The 27181-nt window shown below is 35.0% G+C and overlaps 1 protein-coding gene across 2 annotated transcripts in view; it reads right to left on the reverse strand.

Annotated features, from left to right (window-relative positions):
* Positions 1 to 13259: 13259 nt before the first annotated feature.
* The window catches only part of FYB1 (FYN binding protein 1), a 148312-nt gene continuing 134390 nt past the window's right edge, over positions 13260 to 27181 (reverse strand). For both annotated transcript variants that reach the window (XM_055324799.1, XM_055324798.1), the window contains 3 exons: positions 18272 to 18305; positions 16174 to 16205; positions 13260 to 15383 (listed from right to left, as the gene is read on the reverse strand). In XM_055324799.1, coding sequence (XP_055180774.1) covers positions 15361 to 15383; positions 16174 to 16205; positions 18272 to 18305 — 89 coding nt within the window. In that variant the 3' untranslated portion in view covers positions 13260 to 15360. The remainder of the gene's footprint in view (positions 15384 to 16173; positions 16206 to 18271; positions 18306 to 27181) is intronic.

The raw sequence follows: 27181 nt of genomic DNA on the forward strand, positions 1-27181 counted from the left end.
TTTTCAGGAAAGTTTTGTCACTCCTCTGAGTTACAGAATTCCCACTCTTCCCTCAGGATGCCTTCTATGACTCATGCTAATTTTACCAACCAAAGTTAACCAAATGACAACTCCACCATTAAATCTGCATAATATAATCAATAGTTTATATTTTTCATTCTTTTCCTTCCCCCACCCCTTTGGCTAAAGAAAATCTCCAAAATTCCTCCACCAGAAAACAAAAAAGAGAAAACAGTATAGTAAAATTAGAGGAACAGTGTGAAATTAGAAAACTGGAAAAGCAGCGTTATGTAGAGGGCAGACGCCAATTGCATACCCATGGTCTGAGACTAAGCCACTACCAGAGGTAGAAAAGCAACACATGAGACTTCTGCTTTAAGTCCAGGATTCTAGAAGTGGACCAAAGTGGACCCAGGTTGTGGTGCCCCTGGCTTTCAGCAGTAGCAATTACAAATCCTTTCTGGAGAAAAGCCCTTAGACTCTTCACAAATTAAGATCAAACAAAAGTTCATATTCAAAGTTCATCAAAGTCATAGGAAAAAGCCACCATAAGGAAGAATCGGTAGAAATAAAAACTATAACTCACAGACTTCAGATATTGGTGATCAGAAACCAAATATAACAGAACTCTATTTGAAATAATGATTTTTAATGAAGAATTTCTGATTTTTGTCCATGATGGAGAATGAGTATTAAATTCACTTTACCATAATAAATGTTCACATATTTAGTTAACAACTGTCCAATTTGAAGCATCGGACAGTAGGTAATTGGCATTGTGACCTTGAGATAAAAGAAACAGACAAGGTGAACTCCACATTCTATCTGGGTTTTGCCTGGGGACATATTTCACAACATAACACTAAACTATGGAAACCAACAGAGAACAACTGTCTGGAGGAAAGAAACAGGATGGAGGAAAGAAAGATTAAAGTTCAGATCTAAGGAGGCAATTGAAATTTAAGGAACAGAATGCCAGAGAGGAGGAACCTGTACCAGAGTAGGAGTTCCAGAAATCTGTATATGAATCCTCTTAACTAGATAGCTGAATTTTAAGCTGCACAAGAAGATGGTGAGATTCTGGGAAGTCCTGTTAGAGAACAGCACCTGGGGGCTTTGAACTAACTGAAAATTCCAGAGGTCGGTAGAAGATTGCAAAAGACAATTAGAGTTCTAACCAGCAAGTGAAGAGATTTTGGTGAACCACCCTGAGCATTCAGTTAAGAACACTCCAGAAGGCTATAATTTAGACAAAGGTTGGCATGGAGACCCCCAAAAGGTCATAACTTAGGGGAAAAGCTACACTAGCCTAAAATAAATGCTACTATAGACATATTCAAACAAAGCCTAAAATCAAGTCTCAACAGAATCGAGCTAATCTCCCAGTAAATTAATGAATAGGGAACCCCCCCAAAAACTCATTAAAAAGAAGATAGTAATATCCAAACTCTCAAACACATAACATTTACAATGTAAAGCATATAATAAAAATTTAATTAGATGTGAAAAATCAGAAAAATGTGATTCATCTTCATGAGAAAAAAGTCATTGAATCCAAACCAAGAAATAACACAGGCATCAAAATTAACAGAATTTTATAATTATAGTAAATGGAAGCTCTTACTAGAGAAATGCATACTATAAAAAAAAGAATCATGTGAAAATTCTAGAAATAAAAAAAGACAATATAAAAAATGCAAAAATCCACTTGATGGTGACATATTGGACACACAAAAAAGGAGGGGTGATCAGTGGATTGAATACAGATCAATAGAGAGAATGAAGAGGAGAAAGACTGAAAAAAAAAGAACCATTAAAAAAAATCAAACAGTCTGAAATATGTGTAATTGGAATCCCAAGAGAAGTGGAGAGATTACAGTAGAAAAAAATACTCGAAGAAACAATGGCTGAAATGTTCCAGATTTGATAAAAATTATCAAGACACAGATCCAAATTGCTGAATGAGTCACAAACAAATGAACATGAAGAAAACCATTCCCAGGCATGTTATAGTCAAATTACCAAATACCAAAGATAAAGTGAAATATCTTTAAAGTGATCAGAGAAAAAACAAAGGCAAATAAACTACAGGCAATAATAATAAGAATTACTGATGACATCTAGTCAGAAACAGTGCAAACTAGAACTCAAAAGACAATTTTAAAGTGAAATCTATAATCTAGAATTCTATATCTGGTAAAATAACATTAAAAATGAAAGTAAAATAAAGAAATTTTCAGATTTGAAAAAATTGAAATAAATTATCATGAACAGATGTGTTTTAAAATAAATTTTAAAGGAAGTTCTGCATCCAAAAGGGAAATAAAAGCAGATGGAAATGCAGATCTATATGAATAGACAAAAAAATGTAGAAAATGGTTTATATATAAGTAAATTATTAGATACTTCTCATTTAAAGCAAAAGCAATACAGTGTATTGTGTGTTTAAATTGTAGAAATAAAATGCAGGACACAATTGGACTGTTAAAAGGTGCTCATATTTCATATGAAATAGCACAATATTAGTTCAAGGTATGCAATAATTAGTTAAGGAGATATACAAATACCTACCTAGGAAATTTCTAGGAAATTCCTACATCAATTACCATATTAAAAGAAAGTTAGATACTTCCTGATTTCAAAACTTACTACAAAAGTGTAGTAATTAATACAGTGTGGTAATTGCATTAGACAAAAGCAAGAAGCAGATAAATAGACCAAAGACCTGAATAATGCTATCAACCACTTTACCTAATTGACAGTTATAGACATTCAGCAACAGCAGAATAGCCATTCATTTTGAGTGCAGATGGAATATTCACCAAGATAGACTACAGTCTGGGACAGAAAACAAATTTTAACAAATTTGAAAAATTGAAATCACATAAAGCATGTTTTTGGACCGTAACAAAATTAAACTAGAAATCAATAACACAGAAAGCTAGAATAGTCCCAAATATTTAGAAATTGAACAGCAAAAGGCATACTCCTAAGGAACCCATAGGATAAAGTAGAAATTGAAAGGTAAAGGAAAATGTATTTTGAATATATAGAAATGAGAATGTAACATAACAAAATGTTTGGCATAGATCTAAATCCCAGAAATGAATAGCATTAAATGCTTATACAAAAAGAAGAAGAAGAAGAAGAAGAAGAAGAAGAAGAAGAAGAAGAAGAAGAAGAAGAAGAAGAAAAGAAAAAGGAAGATCTCAAATCAGTGGTTTAAGTTTCTACCTTAAGAAACTAGAAAAAGAACAACTAATTAAATCCAAAGCAAGTAAAGGGAAGTCAGTTAAATAAAATGAAATCAAAAGTTGTTTTTTGAAATACCAACTGATTAATCTCTAGCCAGACTGATCAAGAGAAAGGAAAGAAGCTATAAAACACAAATAACAAAAGAGAAAGGCTGTTACTATGAAACCCTACAGATACTAAAAGGATGAATGGACAAATTCCTTTATTTTTTTTAAGACCTTATTTGTCTATTTGTCAGAGAGAAAGAGAGAGAGAGAGCAAGCAGGGGGAGTGGCAGGCAGAGGGAGAAATAGGCAGAGCATAGTCCAACTCAAGAGTTTGCCCCCAGGACCCTGGGATCAGGACCTGAGCTGAAGGCAGACACTTAGCTGACTGAATCACCCAGGTGCCCTGACAAATTCCTTTAAAGATACAACATACCAAAGCTTATTCAAGAAGTTATTTTGTAGGTATTTACAAAATGATTCTAAAGTTTATTTGGAAAGATAAAAAATATAGAATAGCCAACACAATACTGAGGAAGAACAAAGTTGGAGGACCCATATTATTTATTTTCAGGATTTACTATAAAGGCAGGGTAATTTTAGACATAAATTAATCGAACAGAAATAAAGAGCTCAGATCTATCTATCTAAACCTATATCCATATCATCTCTATCTCTGTATCTATAGCTATGTCTTCAATGAATTTTTGACAAAGCTACAAAGGCAATTCAATGTAGAAAAGATAGTCTTTCAATAAATGGTATCGGATCACTTGGATAGCCGTAAAACAAATAATGAGCCTTGGTCTACACCTCACACTCTATATAAAAATTAGCTCAAAGTGGATCGTAGACCTAAATATAAAATCCCAAACCACAAAACTTCTATAAAACAACAGAAAAAAAAATCAGTGATCTTGGGTGAGGTGACGATTTCTTAGACGTGACATATGAGAAAAAAATTGATAGACTGGATTTCATCAAAAGGAAGAATTTTGTTTTTAGAAAGACAATTTTAAGGGAATAAAAGGACAAACTAGAGACTGAGAATTTTTTAATTGAGGTATAATTGACAAATAAAAGGATTTCTTCCATCAAGCTAACAACACATCCCTTACCATTAAAGTGTTGTTAATTGTTCTTGAGAATACTTAAGTTCTATTGTCTTCGCAAATTTCAATTACACAATACAGTATTATCATCTATATCATATTATACATTAGTTTCTCAGGCTTTGTTTCTCTTTTTTAAAATTAAATTCATTTATTTTAAGTAATCTCTACACCCAACGAGGGGCTAGAACTCATGACCATGGGATCAAGAGTTGCATGCTCCATGAACTAAGCCAGCAGGGTGTCCAAGACATTATTCCTCTTATAATTGAAAGTTTTTTTTTAATTGAAAGTTTTTAGTGGCCTTTCACCAGCCTCTCTCTGTTTCCCTCACCCTCCTGGCAGTTACCAACCTACTTTCTGTTTCTATGGGTTTGGTTTTTAGATTCCACATATAAGTGGGATCTTGCAGTATTTGTTTTTCTCTGCCTGGTTTATTTCACTTAACATAATGCCCTCCAATTTCATCTATGCTGTTGCAAATGGCAGGATTTTCTTCTCTTTAGGGGCTGAATAATAAATATTACTAGATGTATAAAAACACTTAAATTGTTTTTATACCTTGGTTATTGTGAATAATGATACACGAACATGAGTGCAGGTATCTCTTTAAGATCTTGATTTGTTCCCTTTGGATATATACCCAGAAATGGAATTGCTGGATCATATGGTAGTTTTATTTTTAATTTCTTGTGGAATTTCCATATTGTTTTCCATCTTGGCTGTACCAGTTTACATTCCCATCAACTATGCAAATTTCCTTTTTCTTCTAGCCTAGTCAGTATTTCTTATCTCTTGTCCTTTTGATAACAGACATCCTAACAGGTGTCAGGTAATATCTCATTGTGATTTTAACTTGCATTTTCCTAAAGATTAGTGATGTTGAACAACTTTTAATGTACTTGTTGGCCATTTGTATGTCTTCTTAGGAAAAATGTCTATTCAGGTCCTTTACTCATTTTTTAAAAATATTTTATTTATTTATTCATGAGAGTCAGAGAGAGAGAGAGAGAGAGAGAGAGAGAGAGGCATAGACACAGGCAGAGGGAGAAGCAGGCTCCATGCAGGGAGCCCGACGTGGGACTCCATCCTGGGACTCCAGGATCACGCCCTGGGCGGGAGGCAGGCGCTAAACCGCTGAGCCACCCAGGGATAACCTCATTTTTAAATTAGGTTATTTATTATTTTTTGTTTTGGTTTGGTTTTGATTTCTTTTGTTCTGTTGATTTGTTTTTTTGCTAGTGAGCACTCATTTTTAAATTGGGATATTTATTATTTTTTGTTTTGGTTTGGTTTTGATTTCTTTTGTTCTGTTGGTTTGTTTTTTTGCTAGTGAGGAGTATGAGTTCCTTGTACTTGTACATCTAACTTCTTTTTTTTTCTAACTTATTAGATGTGTAGTCTGTAGATATTTTCTTGCACTTTATAGATTGCCTTTTCACTTCGTTGATGGTTTCCTTTGCTGTGCAGAAGCTTTTAATTTTGATGTAGTCCTAATTGTTTATTTTTCTTTTGTTGCCTTTACTTTTGGTTGATGACAACATGGCACAGGGAAATTTTTAGAAGTGATGAAATGGTTCTGTTTTTTATTTATAGTGGTGGTTATGTGACACCATGTGTTTGTTAAACTTACAGAACTGTATATTTAAAGGGTCAGATTTACTTGCACGAAATTTCTACCTCAGTAAAAAAATTGAAAATAACAAAAATAATTATTCTAAGGGGTAGAAAATATATGGAGTATATTATGAGCAGGTCTAACATACTTTAATAGGATTCCCAGAAGGAAATAATAGAATAAAAATATGCAATATTTAAAGAGATTATGGCTTACATTTTCTTGGATTTGTGAAAAACAAAATTAGCAAATATAGGAGGGATAATGTATGCCAAGCAGGATAAATAAAAGGAAATCCACACCGAGACACTGTATAGTGAAGACAAAGACAAAGAGATCTTAAAAGCAATTGCAGAAGAAAGACAACCTACAAGAACCACAACTGGAATAACTGTAGTCTCCTTTGCAGACATAATAGATGCCAGCAGACAGAAAAATTATCTTTACAGTGGTAAACAGGGGTGCCTGGGTGGCTCAGTTGGTTAAGCTTCTGCCTTTGGCTCAGGTCATGATCTCAGGGTCCTGGGATGGAGTCTCACATCAGGCTGCTTGCTCAGTGGGGAGCCTGCTTCTCCCTCTCTGGCTTCTTCTGCTTGTGCTCTCTCTCTCTGTGTGTCAAATAAATAAGTCTAAAAGTATAAAGTGGTAAACAAATAAAACTGTCAACCAAAATTTTTGTATCTAAAGAAAAACTATCTTTAAATAACATGAAAAATAAAAACATGTTAGATAATCAGGAAATGGCAGTGTTTACCCCCAAAAGGCATGACTATTGAAGCTTTCATTATATGTATTTCAAGAAGAAGAAAATGGCCCTGGAAAGATAGTCTGAAATATAAGAAACAGTGATGGGTAAAGAAATTGGTAAATCATGTAGACACATTTAAGCAAATGCAGTCTGCATTTAATAATAATATTTAAATATTGGATTAAAAAGGAAAGAAAATACTGGACAGTGGGGTGAGGGGAATAAACGAAGAAAATCAAGAAAGGAAGAAATAAGTCAGCCTCCAAAAAAGACAAGAAAGAGAACAAAGACACATGGGGAGAAACCTAACAAATAGAAAGGACAATGTAAAATAGGAAACAATTCTAAATATGTATATGGGGACAGAATACTTAATTGCAAGTTTATCAGTTGAAAGGCAGAAACTGTTAGGTTAATTTAAAAATCCATCTATATGGTGTTTCCTAGAAATACACTAAAATAAAAAAAAGTTAAAAATGAAAAGATGAAAACTGTATGTAAGATCAAAGTCATCTTGGGGGACCCCTGGATGTCTCAGTGGTTGAGCATCTGCCTTTGGCTCAGAGCTCAGGGTGTAATCCTGGGTCCAGGGATTGGGTCCCGCATCTGGCTCTCTGTGAGGAGCCTGCTTCTCCCTCTCTCTGTGTCTGTGCCTCTCTCTCTGTGTGTCTATCATGAATAGATAAATAAAAATCCTTAAAAAAAAAAAAAAAGCTCGGTAGCCTTCCTAATATCAGAGGAAACAGACTAAGTCAAAAAACATAATTAGTATGCAAAATGTCCCAACATAGTGAAAAGAGGCTTAATTATAAAGAAGATTTCAAATAACAAATTCACATGTACTTAATAAAATAGTCTCAATAAGTGATAGAAATAAAGAAATTGACTAGCTGGCCTCACAGTGGGAGATTCCTTTTTTTTTTTTTGTATATTTTTTTATTGGAGTTCGATTTGCCAACATATAGCATAACACCCAGTGCTCATCCGTCAAGTGCCCCCCTCAGTGCCGGTCACCCAGTCACCCCATTCCCCCGCCCACCTCGCCTTCCACTGTCCCTTGTTCGTTTCCCAGAGACAGTGGGAAATTCCAACATACTTCCTTAATTATTGTTTGTTTAGGCACACTACTCCCCTGATGAATACTATTCAAACTTGATTTTCTTACGAAGAGACGTATTGAAAAAAGCAAGCACGGGAGGGGAAGTAAGTAGGATTCCCTAAAAAAGTAGTTTGCTTGTGTTTTTATTCACCGTCATTGTGGAGATCCATCTATCAATGTATAGAGGAGCCCTGGAACATTGCTCAGCCAACTTTAAAAACAAAGATCTCAATCTATGAGATACCGTGTTTCCAAAGAAGGAAAAATCATTACATGGTTGGGGCCAGTGATTTTCATATCCTATTTTAGAATTTTCCTGAAGGTCCCCCTGTTCATGAGAATCTTTTGTTTAAGGAAGCAGTTTGTAAGTAGAATAACTTTTTCAGTGACCAAAGTGTTTCCATTCTACTGCAGTACCCTCTTTCCAGATATACTTGGGAAACTGAGTTAGTAACCAGAAGATTCTTCATCAACATGGAATCAGATAAATGACTTTTTTTGGAAGACTATTTTGCTACCTTATATTTTCACAAATTATGTCGAATATTCTGCATGAACTTTTCTGAACTAATTTATGCTTTTACTTTTCTCTTACTAACTCCTTCTAATAGTAATTAATTTAAAAATTACTGCCACAATTGTGAAAGTTTAAAAATTATTATGAATCCTCTTTTAGTACAATATTGATGCTATTGAAGTCTAAACTTTCTGTAAAAAGTGCACAGGGACTTGAAATTATCTAGTCAAATGCATAAGTGCAGTGGAAATAAACACAGTTGTGTGGTCCTAGGAATGAGTCTCACAGACGATGCAGGGATATGGAACCTCGGCATATGACACAGAGTTGGCTTTGATATTGTGGAGAGGGTTAGCCCAATCAAAAAGTGGTTCAGAGGAACTGCTTCTCTGAGGAGCAAGAAGCTTGATATTTCCAGATGGGTTCAAAGAATTTAGAGTGAAAGTAAAACTTTAAAACTTTTAGAAGAAAATATAGAATATCTTCATGAGCTGGTAAAGCTAAGAGTTTCTTAAATAAGGTACAAAAAGCATTGGCCTCTGTCTATTCAAGTGGAGTATGTGCTTATTATACTGTTTAGTGGTTCCAATCCTGGGTATATTCCATAGAGAAACCCTCACATATATAGGGAAATTCCAACAGGAATGTCCATAGTAACATTGATTATGATATTTTTTCTTTTTTTTTATTTATTGGAGTTCAATTTGCCAACATATAGCATAACACCCAGTGCTCATCCCGCCAAGTGCCCCCCTCAGTGCCCATCACCCAGTCACCCTACCCCTTGCCCACTTCCCCTTCCACTACCCCTTGTTCATTTCCCAGAGTTAGCAGAAGTTGGGAACGATCTAACATGACTTTAGTAGAAAAACAGAAGTATCTGTGGTTTTTCACTCAGTAGAATGCTTGCTATACTTTTCCCAAACATAATAGGAAGTGACAAAAGCAGGTTGTAGACTAGCACATACAGTATGATACTAATTTTATCCAATTTTAAGATATAAAAAATAATACTTAAAACATTTTGAGAGATATATACATATGTAGGAAAAGTGTGAAGAAATGCAAAGAGGTGAGAAACACCAAAATCAGGTACAGTTTTCTCTGAGAAGGAGGGGAAGAAAGAGTAAAATGTGATTGTGATGAAGTACACAGGGATCTTTAAATGTACTTACAGAGTTTTACTTAATGAGAAAATTAATGTTTGAAAGGTGAGTGGGGGAAATGCAAAAATTTTATATTGGTATTATAAACTGAAAAGTATTCACTAAAATTTCTCTCTAGATACTAAGAAAAGTGAGGGAGAATTTATGATGAGCACAAAACTGTCATTAACTTATGGTCATAATTCTATTTCACAAGAGCATTGCCCTGTTTGTTCACTTACCTTATACAACAGATGAGGTTCTAGCCTATTTGTAAAAATCAAATCCATTTTCAAAGGATAGCCATTTATGATCTTTTGAAAACAAAGATATTACAAATAATTTTTTCCTAAGTACTAAAGGCAAATTTGAAAGTTGAATTTCTCCTTTCCTGGCATAATGATAAATCTTATACAAACCAATGAAATAAGTATAGAGCACTAAAATTGACTAGTTTGAAGGAATGATACTACTCTGAATATCTAAATTCTGGTATATTAGTTAAGAGGTCAGTAATGATATGTTATCACCATTTTTTCTGAAGTTATAGACTTTACAGCTCATATTCTCTAAATTTAACATTAATTAAATATATATTTCAGTCTTACAAGTCTCTCTTGAAACTGGGTTCTGTAGCTTAGTTAACACTAACATTTCTGTTTGTCATCTGCATCATAATGAAAAAGAACCATCATTTTCCCTAATTCCCGGCTTCTTTGTATCTCACTAACAATTTTCATTGTTATTATTATTATTGTTATTGTTATTGTTATTATTACTCAGGAGTGAGGAGGAGTGGATAGCATATGGAAAGCAGGATATCACAATGATAAGATCTTGAACCTGTTCATGAAACTTGGGCAAAGCATATGTCACATCTAAATTTCATTTCTTCTGAGCCTGACTTGATAGGGTTGACATAATGTTTAAATAGGACAAGGCTCATAGCCCTCAGCACAGTGTTTAGCACACAATAAGCACTCAATAAATGCTAATAGATGGTGAGCATGACAGTGACAATGCAGCATGTATACGGAATTGACTCAAATACTGAGATTGGATGATTTCACCTTTTGAATAAATGAGTAAGATACATAGAATAATAATAATAATAAATAGACTTATAATGAACATTCATCTTTCAACTGCCTCTCAACATACTTACCCGTGTAAAATTTGGTGACTTAGGGGGCGTTGCTGCTGAAATGATTTGGGACTCTGACAGGACCTTGACAAGCCGGGACAACCCCTTAATGATGCAAGGCCTTCCAGCTTTAGCGTTTGGTCCATAAAATATACACTTTTATGTCCCTTCCTATTTGACGAGAGAGCCGTTATTTCTGCAGAAAATTCACTTCTGATCTAACTCCCGTAACTTTTACTGGCAGGTGCACCCATCCCTCAGCTGCTATAAGAATTGGTTGCTAGAATTCACAGCTGCACCCTACTTCGGAGAATTTCTCTCAGCCCAAAGAGGCAGTGTTGCCCACAGATGATTGAGGTTGGGGAAGGAAGCCTCTGGTAGCCAGGGACTGCTGATGGAGAGATACAAGCCCAGCTCCCTTGCCTCAGGGTAGCTGACTCAGTGGAGTGCTTCTTGCTTCAGTGCTTTCTTCTGGAATCAGGCTGAGCATGGGCTGCAGTTAATGCACATCTTTGCCCAACTTTTTCCCCTGTGCTATTCTGCTTGCAGGATTTTTTTTATCCTGCTTACAGATTCCCCCCCCCCCCGCCCCGTAAAGTCCCCTAAACAAAGCCCTCTAAGATTCTAGTCTCAAGCTCTGCTTCTGGAGGATCCAACCTAAGATACCTTCTGAGTATGTCTATTTCTACAGTTAAGTTTGGAATAAGAGAGATTTTCTGTTGTTTCTCTTCTAGACAAATGCACAAAAGTCTTTAATACCTTGTGGTTTTTGTTTTCTAGTCTTGTACATTTATTTAGATCTTGGAGGTTAGTGACCATGATAGCTTAGTGCTCCTCTTTTGGTTTGATACATATTAAAGACAGGAAACCAACATAGCAAAACAAAACAAAAACAAACAAACAAAAAACACCAAACAAAAAACCCCCCACAAACCTCTAATCCCCGGAGGCATGTGGGCGGCAACAGCATTTCAAAGCTTTTCTTAACACAGCTTCTACCATATAGGGTGAAGCTCTAACAAGCATATCATTTTAGCTAAAGAATAATAACCTAAATTTCATCCTTACTTAAAAAGTCTTCCTTTCAACGCTGCTCCTAGAGGTGTGATGAAGACTCAAGCTCCCATATCTGACAGCATGTGTAAGATCATGAATTTGAAAGCAAAGAGATAGTTTCCATGCCTGAATAAAATTATTAATCAATTTAATTGAAGTTTCTGAAAAATATTACATCATTTCAAAGATCTGTTTCTAAGAACTGAGATGAGAAGGTGGTCATAGAAGGAATTTCTGTCTTCTGCTTTGTTAATAAGAACCTGTCTGCCAACAGTCTGTATTCGCTATTGAGTATTCTCAGCTGGGCAAGTCCAAGGCCATAATTTGACTTTAAATTTCAAGTCCAGGCCATGGCATTCGCATTGCATCAGATGCTGAGGAGTTCATGTGCAGCAGCATTAGTTTTTTATGATTATACTCCTGCTAGACCTCTCAATGGCATTTGGTGCTTCTAACAGAAATGCAATCTGGCTGTCATAGAAACTAAATGAGGTTTGTCCATCACTCACCCCCACGGAAAGGCTCCTCGTTATTGACAACTTGGAGAGCTCTAGTGTGGTGTGTGTGCTTCATCTCATTTATTTCCTGTCATAAATGGCTGATGTTGCAGAAAAATGGAGAAACGTATGTGTGAGACGAAATGGGAGGAAGCCAGGGAAGTTGGAGGAGGCATCAGAGAGCAATGCAAGTCTGACCCTAATAAAGAGGGTCAGGGAAGGGAAGGGAAGGGAGGGTCAGGGTCAGCGAAGAATGTTGGAAAGAAACATCTCAGAGTACTATGCAGGGTAAAGAAGTTTTAGCAAGGCTGTTGGGGAGTCTTCAAACCACATCTGCGGCCTGGTGTCTTCTGTATCTTTCAGGATCAGGACTGCCATGCTCAGTCATTGGCTAGGAGCAGTCTGTGGGCAGCCTGGAGTTGGCACAACTGTGGAAATGGGTCTCTGAGTGTTGATGGCAGGACCTTTGGTGAGTTAAGCTTCCTACGGTTGGGGGTCCATGAGGTGTAGTATTCTCCTGGTTGCTAGATATACCCTACCATTTTAAAGACAATGAGATGAGAAGAGGAAGGTAGAAATGGGTTGTAGTTTGAGAGATGTTTGGATTCAAGGCAAGGTTTTATGTTGTTTTTTGAGCTAGAAAAACTTCAGTATGTTTGAAAGCCTAGAAGAGGGAATCTGCATGATGGGAGAAGTTAAAGTACAGGAAGAGAAGAAAGGAAAGGGGAGAATTCGGGTGGGGAGTGTGTGTGTGTGTGTGTGTGAGAGAGAGAGAGAGAGAGAGAGAGAGAGAGAGAGAATTAGTTAACTGTGAAGGAAGAAGACTACAGTGAAAGAAGGATGAAGAAATTGGATAAAGGTTATGGATTTGAGGAGTGACATCTTATTCCCTGGGGTAATGTCTGAATATGGGTTAAGGCTGAATGTCATTGGAAGTTGAAGGGAATTGTGCTTGTTTTTTTTCAATTTCATTCAAAATAGGAAGGAAAAAGAGGTAAGATTGGGCTTAGAGAAGACTCTGCAGATCAATTTCTTGATGAAGTAGGAGGCGAAGTTATCTGCTAAAGGTATTATTTATTGTAACTCTTCTCATGTGACAAAATTCCATACATAAAACTATAAGAGAAATAATATTTAGTATATTAAAATTAATATGTCAAATATATCTTTATATTAAGATGATTATCTAATACATATATCTTTCGTAGGCATGTGTATTTTTGTTTCTTGGAGTATAACCCAAAACTAAAATATTCTCTTGATTTAATTAGGAATTTAAAAAACTGACGTATTGAATTTGTCATTCTCAATCAGAAAAAAATTACTGGAAATATACTGTCAGTGTATTACGTATATTTGCTACCAAATTTAACAAAAACAAAAATGCTTTTGAACCATGTAATTTATCTCTTAAATAATTTCATCATATGAGCATATACTGGCTTACCATATTAAAAAGTAGACATTAAAGTATTTCATAATTGGAGGGGGACTTTGACATCATTTGTTTCTAATGTGAGGGCCTCAGACTCCCAGAATCTATAAATTGAGCAATAAATGTTGATGGCCTATTTTCTTTCTTTCTTTCTTTCTTTCTTTCTTTCTTTCTTTCTTTCTTCTTTCTCTTTCTTTCTTTCCTTCTCTCTCTTTCTTTTCTTTCTTTCTTTCTTTCTTTCTTTCTTCTTTCTTTCTTTCTCTCTTCTTTCTTTCTTTCTCTTTATTTTTTTGATGATCTATTTTCAAATTTCAACATACCAAATGGAAATCACACTTTACCCATATGAAGGCTGAGGTTACAATGACTTAAAATGATTTCAATTCAGTGGGGCCACTCTTCAGAAGCTCCAATGGGCCTTTGCAATATTAAAGTATGGAAAATGCATTAATCAGTATTTAATCAATGAATTTTAAAAATACACAAAGGCTTCTGAAATACAGGATTAGGGTAGGGAAAGGATTATAAAAGTTTGAGGTAACTGGTCATAAAAAAAAGTTGGGAAAAATTGATTTCATCTAATCCTGTAATTTGCAGATGAGGAAACTGGGAGGATAAATAGTTTACCCAATATTACTTCGTGGTTCATTAGTAGTAGAGCCTGCTTTAGGATTTGCCTATTTTGGACGTTGTGAAAAAATTACCTAACATGCTATTTTCCTGGGTGTTAGGGTTTTGCATATTGTATCATGGTGTTTAGTGTTCTTAGCATTTGGAGCCCAAATGCTTCATATTTTGTTTGGAGTTGCTTTGGGAATGAGTATGTCTGAGTAAGGAATGTTCTAGTCCAAACACTAGGCCAACTTTCCAGTAAAGTGGTTAAAAAAAAAAAAAAGTCCCACAGAGGTAATTGAAAAGCAAAAGCCTTCAAAAGAGTTCTCATAGTAAAGAGGTGCCATAAAAGCCTGATTAATTTCAAAGTCCATCTTCATTCTTCATAATTTTAGGGTAGTCCTCATTCATATCCACTCTAGTTACAATAGTACTTTAAATAGAGCACATAATTAAAATATTAGTGGATGAATCTGCAAAAAGAAAACTTATTTTGGCTCTTCTAAATTGTAATCTTAAGTGCACACACTAAATGTTTACATTCTTATCAAATAATTAACATATATTCACAATTAACAAACAGAAACAATCTTTATACAAAAATTCTGCTACCACTGTCATTTTTAAAACATTTATCCTGCCAGCAAGAGAGGAGACAGTTGTGCCTTTTTCAGGATAGATAATTTGAATAAAGAATATAAGATACAGTCATAATTAGAAGTTCAAACAATAGTTTTCCTTCTTGTGAAATGTTTTAATATTTTCTTCCTTATATTTCTTTATTCTTCTTCTTCATATTTCTTTAGACAACACAATCATTTCTTCTCATTTTTTTTTCTTTTTAAGAAGGGGAGGTTGTCTACAGAAGGGAGGTGGTCTACAAGAAGTGCCTTCATAACTGCAGTTGAGGCAGAGATGGAATATTTAGTAATTCTTATATTTCATTGGTGTAGTCTTCCAAGATGTCAAAATCATTTTCTAAGTCCAAAGTTTCAAAACCTCATAATCAAGATTTTATAACAAATGGTAATGAGTAGTTGTGTGCATTCATTTTCTATGATATCCAATCACATGTCAATTAAAACTTAGACTTCATTCTGGCAGCAAATGAACATAGCAGAATGAACAAAGCTGAGACCTAGTCATTGTCATAGATGCAACCTGGAAAAAAAAAGTACAAATTTCAATATAGTTATACAAAACACATTTCTTTTAAGTGTTCCAAGGTTAGAAATGTGGGTGATTCACACCCTCCCAGTTTAGGATTAAAAAAAATGTAGAATTGGCCCATTTTATGAAAAAGTAGTTAAATGGAAGATCATATATGTATTTAACTTTCAATGCTCAGTATATAATTCTAACTAAGTTTTTGGACAGATTTATTCTTTATCAAAATGAGACTGAGGATTATTTTATTGGGCAATTAATTAAATGTACTCTTTGGTAGTTACTGTAAATGAGATTGGAGATATTAAATATCAGTACGATCCTAAATTTAAAAGGAAACTAAAAGGCAACATGAGTAACTATATGCATCATTTCAGTTGAGATTAAGTTTTTAGAGTGTAATTTATAAATATGTGATGCTAAAAGAACACTGACAAGTAATATAGGTTATGAAATAAGTACCTATTAACTGGTCAAGTATACATATGTTTGTGGATGAAAGTAATTAGAAATTAAGATTAATAGTATAATGAAAAATTCACTAATAATTTTCATGCTTCTGTTTTTGAAGAAAATAAATAAGGTTCTCCCTTGATTTCCAATAATGTGCACAAATAATTTTTTAAAATTATATCACAGTATCTACTTTTCCTAACATTTTCAAGTGATTCCAATTCTGTTCCGATTGGAAAGCTCTAATTAATCCAGCAAGCTATTTTTAGTATTTATAAGAACAAAAATTCACTGTTACTGTTCTTGGTGATGGGTGCCATGTAAGACTTACCATCAGCAATATCATCATAGATCTCTCCATCACTGTAAATATAGAAAATAATTTTTATTAAAAAATATGTTATTAACATTAAGGCAATATTTAGATTAAAAAGCTAGTAATATAAAAAAGCTAGTAATATGATTTTATATGACAAAATTAAGCATTTAAGGATGAGAAGTTTAATGTCATTCACTTTTAAGTGGGAAGAAATTTCATAGTCATCTGCATCATCTTTCATTGGTTTAACCTAATCCTCTGTTATATTCTAAAAATAACCAAAAGACCCACAACTTATTCCATATCATAGACATGGAATAGTGGAAACATGCCTCAGGAGCCCCACATATGCTTTATTCATCTTTAGATCCAACTGTGAGCCTAGCATAGAGCTGTGTGCTGTAAGAAGTACTTTTTGAACTGCACAAACTGAACAAGCATAGCACAATACTCCACTTGGGGCTCTAATGGATTTTTTAAATGTACAAATTATAAAATATATAAATTTTCAAATTTATATTTCAAAATGAGTAGCCAAGATATGGTTCGTATGGTGATTCTTATGTTATATAATCCTAAAAATATTTATGGTTATAAACTGCATGCATAGTAATAGTTCTGGCTACTTTTACACATTTTGGTTGTACTTGGTCCTGAATATTTGTAAAATATTCCTTTGTACACACCTACTGAGTCCCTCCTATGTACCAGGAGATACAGACATGAGTAAGACAGAAGCTTGGATTTCAAGATGCTTATAATCTAATGGAGGAGAGAATTATATGCAAGTAATTAAAATAGAAAGTATGATAAATGCTAATATAGTCTTGAAACATAGAATACAGTTTTTTGTTTTGTTTTGTTTTTAGAATACAGTTTTAAAGTTCAGAAATATAAGAGGACTTTCACTTTGACCAGATGCACTATTGGTTTCTGTATTATCTATGCTTTTATCATGGAAGCAGCAGCAGGCTCTCCAAGTCACTGCCAACTGTGGCAGATGCTGTGAGTTGCCTCTGTCTTTGTTTGGATCCTTTCTCTGAGATTAGGGAGGGTTTGGCTAATAGAAATCTGACACAAATACAAAGAGGACAGATTTTCCTATCATTCATTCAATAAGCACTTATTAAGTATTCACATCAATAGATGGTGAACCCATAATTTCTTAGGGTATAAATTCTAAACTCTCTCTTCATCATCCTGGAATAATCACTGATGAAGTTGTCCTCGTTATGCCATATATTCTTTCCTTGAAATTTGTATCTTTCATAAAATAGAAAAGCGCCTTGCCCACCATTGTGACTAATGCTCTGAGAAAAAGAAAAGTGTTGTGATTATTTTTCTTTTGACTCTTTACTAGTTTGCTGACAAAGCATTAGCATTGAGTTGTCTCTTTCTGATTGGTGTCAGGTTGTTTATGTATACAGTTTGTGAGTCTTCCTTGATTTTTTTATTATGCAGAATTCTGTAAATATTAATGTTGGTGTATGACCTGATAATGGAGTTCATTTCTTGCATTAATATACTTGCAACAGAATCTTATAACATTTGAGGGGGATTCTAATAGAACACTAGTACCAGACTGTGACAATGTCTTATTCATAAGAATAGAAGAATCATTGAGGACTATCTTTTTTCTGGCATGCTTCCAAAAGAGCAAGTTAATACTCTACTATGCCTAGTAAAGAAAAGCCCTCAATTGAAGATTACTAACAGGTGACATTAGCACCTACTGTGTAAACACTAATTGGTTCCTGATTAATTCATTTCAACCAACTGCATTAATCAGTAAGTGATAGGCAAACTATTAATGAAAGTGTTAGTGGTTGTCCTCTGTCTCCAATGTTTTGCCCTGTCTCCAATGAATATATATAATTATGAACTGTATACTCATGAATGAGAAGGGTTCTTATCTATTTAAAAGAGTGACACTTTATGAAAACCATAACTTTATTATGGATCCTACCCTACTGACATTAATATAGCATATTTTTTAAAAATTTATTTATGGCAGTTCAGTAGAATGTATTATTTAAATATCAGAAATCTTTCTTATAGAAAAGTATAATATTTGTTTTACAAGTACAGTAATAGAAGAAAATGAACTTACTTGTCTACCAAGTAACTCCGAAGGACATAACCATCTATGAAAAAAAGAAAATAAATTTTATTAATAGTACAGAATTGAATAATCTTTACTGTTTCTTTTAAGAAAGTGAGATAATTGAATATTTAATAGGATACAATGTAATATAATATACTGAATAATTATATCTATCTCCAAATAGATATAATCTAATGGAGGAGATTTTTCTTATTTGTGTCCACTGTTTTCCCCTTCTTTCCTTCTCCTTTTCTAACTTTTCTCTCTCTCTCCTACATGTCTCTTTTCCTCCATTCACAATCTTTCCTCTTAAAGAGAATCAAATTATCTCCTTCTCCATGCTACTGCAGGTTGTAGCACAAGGCTCCTTCAAATTTCCTTCATGGTGATACCCATGCCACACAACCTAGGGAGAATTTATAGTTTCTCTAAATATAAAAGTAGTTTGTAGATAGGTATTTTAAATACCACCAGATCAAAGCCTTAAGTTTTAAAATTTTATTATATTACAGAGTCAAAACTGTGTTGAACTTCCTTTCAAATCAGCAATCTTGTGATTCCTTGTGGAGGTAGGCATTGTTTTTAAAGATTTTATTTATTTACTCATGAGAGACACACACAGAAAGGCAGAGACACAGGCAGGGGGAGAAGCAGGCTCCAGGCAGGAAGCCAGACCTGGGTCTCGATCCCAGGTCTCCGGGATCCTGCCCTGGGCTGAAGGCAGCACTAAACTGCTGAGCCACCAGGGCTGCCCAGGAGTAGGTATTCTAAATGGTTGCAAAATAATTCTCATGTTCAGCGTGGTAGGTCTTCCATACTGCTTTTGCCATTTGACAGAGTGTCAATGTGTGCATTTTCATCTTTCACAAAACAAATCATTATTAGAAGAACACATACCAAGCATTCTAGTGATTCTCCTATTAAATAGGAAATAGACCATATTTTATGCAAAACAAGCAAAGGTGGGTTTTTTGTTTGTTTGTTTGTTTGTTTGTTTTTTGTTTTTGAACACCTTATCTTTGCCCTTATGGTGCAAAATAATCCTCAGGAAAAAATACAAGATATTTTTCTTGAGAGAATTTCTGCTGACATTTAATTAGTATTATTAAGCTTTGGAATAATTAGTTTTGTGTTAGCACCTAAACACTACTATATGCTTGAGATTACTACCATTCATCATTGCCTTGTCAACACAACCTCTGAATTCTTTCAGAGTCCATCTATTCAGCTTGGTCTACTTTAGATCTAATTTTTAAGTAGAGTAAATGTGTAAAAAATTAAAAACCAGGAAGGTCATAGGCAAAGATTAACACATATAATAAATTTACTTGAGTATACTTATATTGCCATTGATTTAACATGCAAAAACATTTTTAAAAAAGTTGAGACCTTACAAATGAAACTATAGATTAAGACTTAAGAAGATGAACTTTCCCTTGAAATATTCCAGAGTAAAAAAAACCCAAAAAAACCAAAAAACCAAAAAAAAAACTCCACTGAAATATTTTATCAAGAGATTCATGACTTTTTAATGAAAACTTTATTAGAATTCTATTTGGAAAGGAAGAATCAAAGTTATCTTTGAATTCCTGTAGTATGGAAATAATGAAGCATGTGTCAAAATGATAAAAGCACAATAATGTAATATTTTTCTCAGACAATGAAAAATTAGACCTTGTTATACCTTCCTTTTTAAATTTCAGTTAAAGCAAAAGTACTAAAATTATTAATGTAAGAACATCTAAAATTAATATCCTTAGTTGCTTTGATATCACAGTTCTTTTATTCATTTCATGTTAACAGACTTATAAAAAAATTAAGATATATATCATAATTTAACATAATTTTTAAAGGGGGGGATAAACTCATCTCTAAAAAATTCAATTCTCTACATGTCTCTCAAAAAAGAAAAATCTAGGCAGATAACAAGGTTTTAGAACAAGTTGTGGATTTCTTGTCATGGTCCCAATAACTGAAATCTGTCTTTACGTGCACTGATGTTGGGAGCTAAAATAAAAAGTGAAGAGTTCTCTATAGATTGTAATAGTCAAATATTTTTTTTGTTTGTTTTTTTAGTCAAATGTTTTTGTTTCCATTAGTTAAAGTTGGTGTTTCTGCTTTTGTTTTGAAAATTTTTCTTAAATTGGGAAATAAAGGAATACAATATTAAGTGTTCCCATAAGATATTTATGTTTAAGTTAATAATTTAAAAGTAATGATGTGGATGAGCTGAAGCTTTTTACAACAAAGGCAATGTCATTGCGAGCTATTCAGGCTTTGTAATGTTCCTGACCTAAAATTTGAAGATACAAAATTAGAGAAACATATAAGAAATATAAACTGTTGTCAGAGACTAGACTTAACCCAGCATCAAATATATTTGTTTTTTTAAAAAGTCTTTAGAAGATTAAAAGAAATAAAGAACAAAACAAAGAGAATATAGGCACTATTTTTGGAAATTAAAGTTTTTATTTTTCTTTGCTTTTACATAATCTTTTAAAAATTCATTTATGCTAAAGTTGTGTAAACCTGGATAAAGTACTATCTGTAGTAATTAAGCATTAAATAGTTCTTTATATGGCTTAATAACTCATGATCTACAGTTTAATACCCTATCTTTGCAAAATTAATTATAAAAAATATATTTTAGATCTCAAATCCCTATTACATTTCCTCCTGTATCTTGCCTGTTCAAGAGCTCTAAGGAATGGCTTTTCCTTTTGTTGAATGCTCTGCTGTTGCTGTTACTTGTGTGTGTGAGCTACATAAATGTGAATGATTATGAATATTATTTAGGAAAAATATATCAAGGAGATGCAGTGTGGGAAGGTACTATACTGCTCTATTTTAGTTTCCTGAAATGATGTGATAATTTGGGGCTCATTAGCTATACAATTACTATTATATAGCATTTTTACAGGGCCAGTGACTTTTAATACAGTATAGATTTTGCTGTCTAGTACCTTTAAAAATCTGTAAAACTTCATTCTATTAAAAGCATCATTCATGACACTGCTGAAACAAGTGACTTACCATGATTTTTATATTTTATATAATCTCTCCATTATAGTTCCTAGAAATAATTTTTTTGCAATAGGAAAATGATCTCTGTGCTTAAATGTTCCACGTACATCCATCATAAGGAATATTAATAAAAAATACATATGAAATAAGCAAAAAAGTCATCATGGCTCCATACCATGTAGAATGGCTGCCATGTTTACTGTGGGTGCTGGCATACCAGGGATTCTCATACTTAAGAGAATTTCATATTCATATTCATGAATATGAATTTCATATTCATACAACAGAACACAGTGGCTTGAGACAAGGGTTTTGAAATATGTGGTGGGATAGAGCTAATTAAGAAAGTCACATCCATTCCCCATATGTGCCAACTCTCAGGACTGATTCACCTTGTTATGAAAGAAATATAAAATCATCTTTGGAAAAGTTGAAAATATCTTCATTCTAATATTTTCACATTTTTCACTTAATAAAAGCAACAATTTCTATTATTTATGATTTCACTTGTCATGAGCAAGTACAGAAATAAAGTTAAATTTACTCAATTTGACCTCATGTAGTTTAAAAACAGTGAAATCAGGGATCCCTGGGTGGCTCATCGGTTTAGCACCTGCCTTTGGCCCAGGGCGCGATCCTGGAGTCCCGGGATCGAGTCCCACGTCAGGCTCTCGGCATGGAGCCTGCTTCTCCCTCTGCCTGTGTCTCTGCCTCTCTCTCTGTGTGTGTCTATCATAAACAAATAAATAAATCTTTAAAAAAATAAAAATAAAAATAAAAACAGTGAAATCATGTCGTACAGATTTACCTCGGCAAGGGGACCACGTCTGACTTCAAGGGAACATACTTAAAATGTAACAAAGAAAAAAATAAAACACAGTGTATAAGACTAAATATGAATTATTAGCCTGCTGTTATAGAAATATTCTCTCTCCCTCTCTTCCTTCTCTCCGTCCTCTCTACTTACTTCTAGGACTTCAAAGCGGGGGACTTTCAACATTTTGGAATTTAAAAAATTTTCTTCAGTGAGCACGTGCTGTTTTAAAATTGAAAACGAAATGATTTAAACAAAGAAACGATTAGTTGGATTTGAGAAAATCCAAACTATCTTTGAAATTCCCTTTCCTTGATGCCCAAAGAAAATGGAGAGCATTTTAACCACAAATAATTCTGTTCATGTCTCCTTCCACACTTTTTTGTAGAAAATTTTTCTCCAGTGACAGGAGGTGGGGAAACCCACAGCTTATGAGACATTGAGTTGTGGAATACGCTCAAATATTAGTGAGAAATTCTAAACATTTGGGAATGTGCCAGAAATACATATTTAAGATCTCAACGCCTCTGCGCTATGTTTTCCACAAGCCAGTGGGTGAACTGATCAAATGTGATAATGCTTGTAATAGTGGCTTGTACTCAATTCCACCATGGGAAGAGATTATTTGTTAATACTTTTGCCTCTAATTTCTACCATTACAAATTAAGTTTCAGTAAGCTATGTTTTCTTTTCTTTGATGGATTAAGGAATGGAAAGTAAGGAAAATGTTAAGGTTACCATGGTGTTGGATTGCAAATGCCTTTACAGCCAAGCAGATATAGAAGTAAGGAACTGAAATATTTAAAGCCTCCTAAATAATACACAGCAAGCAAGCTACATCAGTAAGGCTAAGATAGAGAACTGTCTTCTAGCAAGTTAAACTCTTCCACAGACTTCTTCCTGTGTGTGTCTATATGTCAGACTTTCATCTGGTTCTCCAACTGCAATTTCCAAATTGTTACATTCAGCTCAGGAAGCCCTGAACAAGGTGCCAGGCACCACAGGATGTGTTGGCAGTACAATGTTGAGAATATTTCAGTGAAGTTACTCTCAAGCTCAGAGTCTAATAAGAATAACAGATTGGTAAAACAGTAAGGACAATTCCAGAGACAGAAGAAGTAGCATGGTGGGGCAGGGGAGAGATAAATTGTGATGGGTGACTGGGGAGTAGGGAGTGGGTGTGCTTCCAATTTTAGATGACAACAGGATTGCTTTTAATAGGCAATTATGGGCATTTGAAGTAGAATAAAATAGCATAGAAGGATGAAATAGCCTAATTTACTTAGGGAATGACAAGTACGTAGTATATACTTTTGGAGCATCTGTTGCAGATGGGAAATAGTTGATGAGATTGAAGTTAGATCTACAGGGTTTTATGTACTAGCCTCAGATAATATTTGTATATTTAAAAATCATATCTGAGTAACAGTGTGGCAGGGAGATTGGCTGAGAGTAAGGGTAAAGGAGACATAGCATTTGAAAGGCTATTGCAATAATGAATGTAGATGAGGGAGGTTAAATCCACACAATTCTCTCAAATCCTATAGAAGTCATGAGCAACGGATCAGAGATAAGGGAGAGTAAGAATACCAAGGATCCAGTTCAAGGGAGGAATAAGCAGGAAGTTTAGAAAAATTAAGAAAAGCAGGAGATCTGGCAAAATAAAAGTGAAATTAAGCAGGTACAATAGTCACATTTTGGAACAAAGCTTAACATGAAAGGCAATAGCAGATGCTCCAGGTGGCCTTCCCATAGACCTTCACCCTAACCATGTTGGTGCCTTTTGGTTCACCCAACTTCCAAAGAATAACACTTGCAGTTTTTTTTTTTTAACTGATCATTTTTCTCTTGTCTTCCAGATGTCCTTTTCAGCTTGCTCAGTACCCTGAATGGCTCACCACCTGCCCAGGAGGAGGCTTCAACTCCACATTAACAGGAACTGATGTATAAATACCCCAATTTGTTTCTCCCTGGGTGTGATAACACTGCCACTTCGAGTTCCCAACTGGAATAAGCTCCAATGATCTAAGTGGCAACCTTTTCCACAACAAGGCTTTGTCAACTGCCTTTCCTTTCCTGTCTACTTTCCCACTTGCCTTTGAGTGTTTCCTAGAATCACCTCCTAAACCAGGAAACCAAGCTAAGGCAAAGTCCAGTCAAAAGAAACTCTTTAAATAAAAAAAACAACAGGTACACAAGCACTACTGATAGAATCATCAGGTTTCCGTCCTGTGTGGGATGGACCTCGAGCCCTCTAAGCCTTGAATAAGCCTTGAATTCGTTATCAGTGAGCCTGGGAATTGTAAAGGGCATTGGTATTGCTCCAGAAAAAAAAAAAAAAAAAGATAAAAGTGACATGGGGCCCTTGACTGTGATCTATCAGCATTTTACGTAATGTTTGCCCTTCTAATTTTTAACAGATGATAAATTCTAAGAGGGCAGGAACCCTCCAATATTCATAACAGTACTAAGGATTATTGAGGTCCAAATAGGAAATGAGTGCCGATTACAAAATTATCCCTAAGTAGTTACTGTTTTTCTCATTCCTAAGGTCTACTAGCTCCTGGAAAGAGGAGTCTTCTCCAAATTTCTGTTTCTGGTGCTGCATCTTCCTGCCCATCTACATCCACACAGGTTGTTGATGAAGCCATTTACACCCTTGTTACTCGAGAGTATGTTCCATGGACCAGCAGCATTCATTCCCTGGCAGCTTGGAAAAGTGCTGAATGTTACACCTCACCTCAGACCTACTGAGTTAGATTCAGCATTTTTGACAGGATCCCCATGAGAGGGGTTATGGATTTTGAAGTTTAAGGAGCATTTCTATAGATGGGATTTGGTGCTAAAGACAAGAATCTCGGGACAGCATGGCAAGATTGGTCTGCAGCTTGTATCCCGGAGAAAGGGTCACAGGACAAGCACTAGGACAATTCGCTCATAAAAAATGTCATATACTTTGGAAAGAAAATAGGTTCATTTAGGCTCATTACCCTAGTCACTATTAGCAGTATAGTTCAGTTTCTTTATTTCATAAATTTTTAGAAGATTTTATTTATTTGAGAGAGAGAGAGATCACAAGCAGTGGGGAGGAGTAGAGGGAGAAGCAGACTCCCTGCTGAGTAGGGAGCCCGAGATGGGACTCCATCCCAGGACCCCAGGATCAAGACCTGGGCCCAAGACAGATGCTTAACTGAGCCACCCAGGCGCCCTATTGACATAATTTTTTTTAAAAGATTTTATTTATTTATTCATGGGAGACACAGAGAAAGAGATGCAGAGACACAGGGAGAGGGAGAAACAGGCTCCCTGTGGGGAGCCCCATGTGGGACTTGATCCCAGGACTCTCGGATCACACCCTGAGCCGAAGGCAGACATGCTCAACCTCTGAGCCACCCAGGCATACCATATTTACATAATTTTTAAAAAAGATTTAATTTATTTATTCATGAAAGACACACACGCACAGAGAGAGAGAGAGAGGTGCAGAGACACGGGCAGAGGGAGAAGCAGGCTCCATGCAGGGAGCGTGATGTGGGACTCGATCCCAGGTCTCCAGGATCATGCCCGGGGCTGAAAGTGGTGCTAAACCGCTGAGCCACCTGGGATGCCCCTAATAATTTTTAACATGGCTGTAAATCCATCCCATGTTAAGCAGGCTTCTTATTTCTCTTACTATTGTGTCATGAGAATTTCCTCACATTATTATCATAATCATCATGTAATATTCAATCTGGTATATTAATCAGAACCTATTTAATACCTTTTAAGTTTTTAAATGTTTTAATATTTTTGATGATCTTTTAATGCATACAGCTTTTCTGCACTTAAAGCTGTTGCTTGGGGTACATGCTCACAAACGTTAGTCTGAATGGGGGCTTTCTTTGTCTCCTGCAGCACTTGTTTACACATTATCTCCAGTGACCTTTGAGTCTTAATACTACACTACCCGTGTCTTTTATTCTTTGTACCCACATTTCATTTTCTCCTTTTAAAAACCAACCACACCTCCTCCATGATAACTTTAGATCCATTTCCCCAACCTTGAGTCACTGGTTTTATTCTTAAAACTCCCATTTCAGTTCCTGTCCCTGAGTCACCTTCCTGTCATTAAAATTTGACTCAGAGTTCATGTTTTCCACACAGACTAACCAAGCTGATAGGGGGCATCCATGCTGACTATTCGATTTTAAAGACAGGACACATAATTCTGAGTTACTCTTCCCTGGACTTTAAATAAAATAAACTTCCTTTTAAAATTTGACAGAAACATTTCCAACTGCAGTTTCAATAGCCGATAAAGTCAAATAAGACAAGGACTCTCTTGTATTCAATCCTATGCTGTATTAAGGAGTGCACTTGTCATCATGAGTGCTGGGTCATGTATGGAAGTGCTGGCTCACTATGTTGTACACCTGAAACTAATATAATGCTGCATGATAACTACCCTGAATTAAAATTAAGTTAAATTAAATTAAAAAATAAATATAGGAAGCACTTTTTTTTTTTCCAGGAAGCACAATTTGGAGCTACTCTTCCCTGAACTTTTTTTTTTTTAAGATTTTATTTATTCATGAGAGACATAGAAAGAGAGAGAGGCAGAGACACAGGCAGAGGGAGAAGCAGGCTCCATGCAGGGAGCCCAACGTGGGACTTGATCCTGGGTCTCCAGGATCACACCCTGGGCTGAAGGTGGCACTAAACCACTGAGTCACTGGGGCTGCCCTCTTCCCTGAACTTTAAGTGAAATAAGCCTTCTTTTAAAATTTGACAAAAGCATTTCCCTCTGTCAGTTTTTTTTTTCCCTCTCTGTCAGTTTTAATAGCTGATAAAGTCAAAGACAGGGACTGTCTTATATTCATTTGGAATACTATGTTGTATTGTGTCCAAATAGGAAAAGAAAACAAGTAGATTTGCAAGGTAGGAAAACTGGAAATTCTAGATATGACATGTGCTATATAATTTCAAAACTAGGCCAGAACAAGAGCCACTCACTACTTTAGCACAGTGGTTCTCACTTTGGTGTACCTGAGAATAAGTTAGGGAAGAAGTGATGATCACATATTCCATCTGACTCCCCG

The sequence above is a fragment of the Nyctereutes procyonoides genome, unplaced genomic scaffold, assembly GCF_905146905.1.
Source record: "Nyctereutes procyonoides isolate TBG_1078 unplaced genomic scaffold, NYPRO_anot_genome, whole genome shotgun sequence".
NCBI classification, from domain to species: Eukaryota; Metazoa; Chordata; class Mammalia; order Carnivora; family Canidae; genus Nyctereutes; species Nyctereutes procyonoides.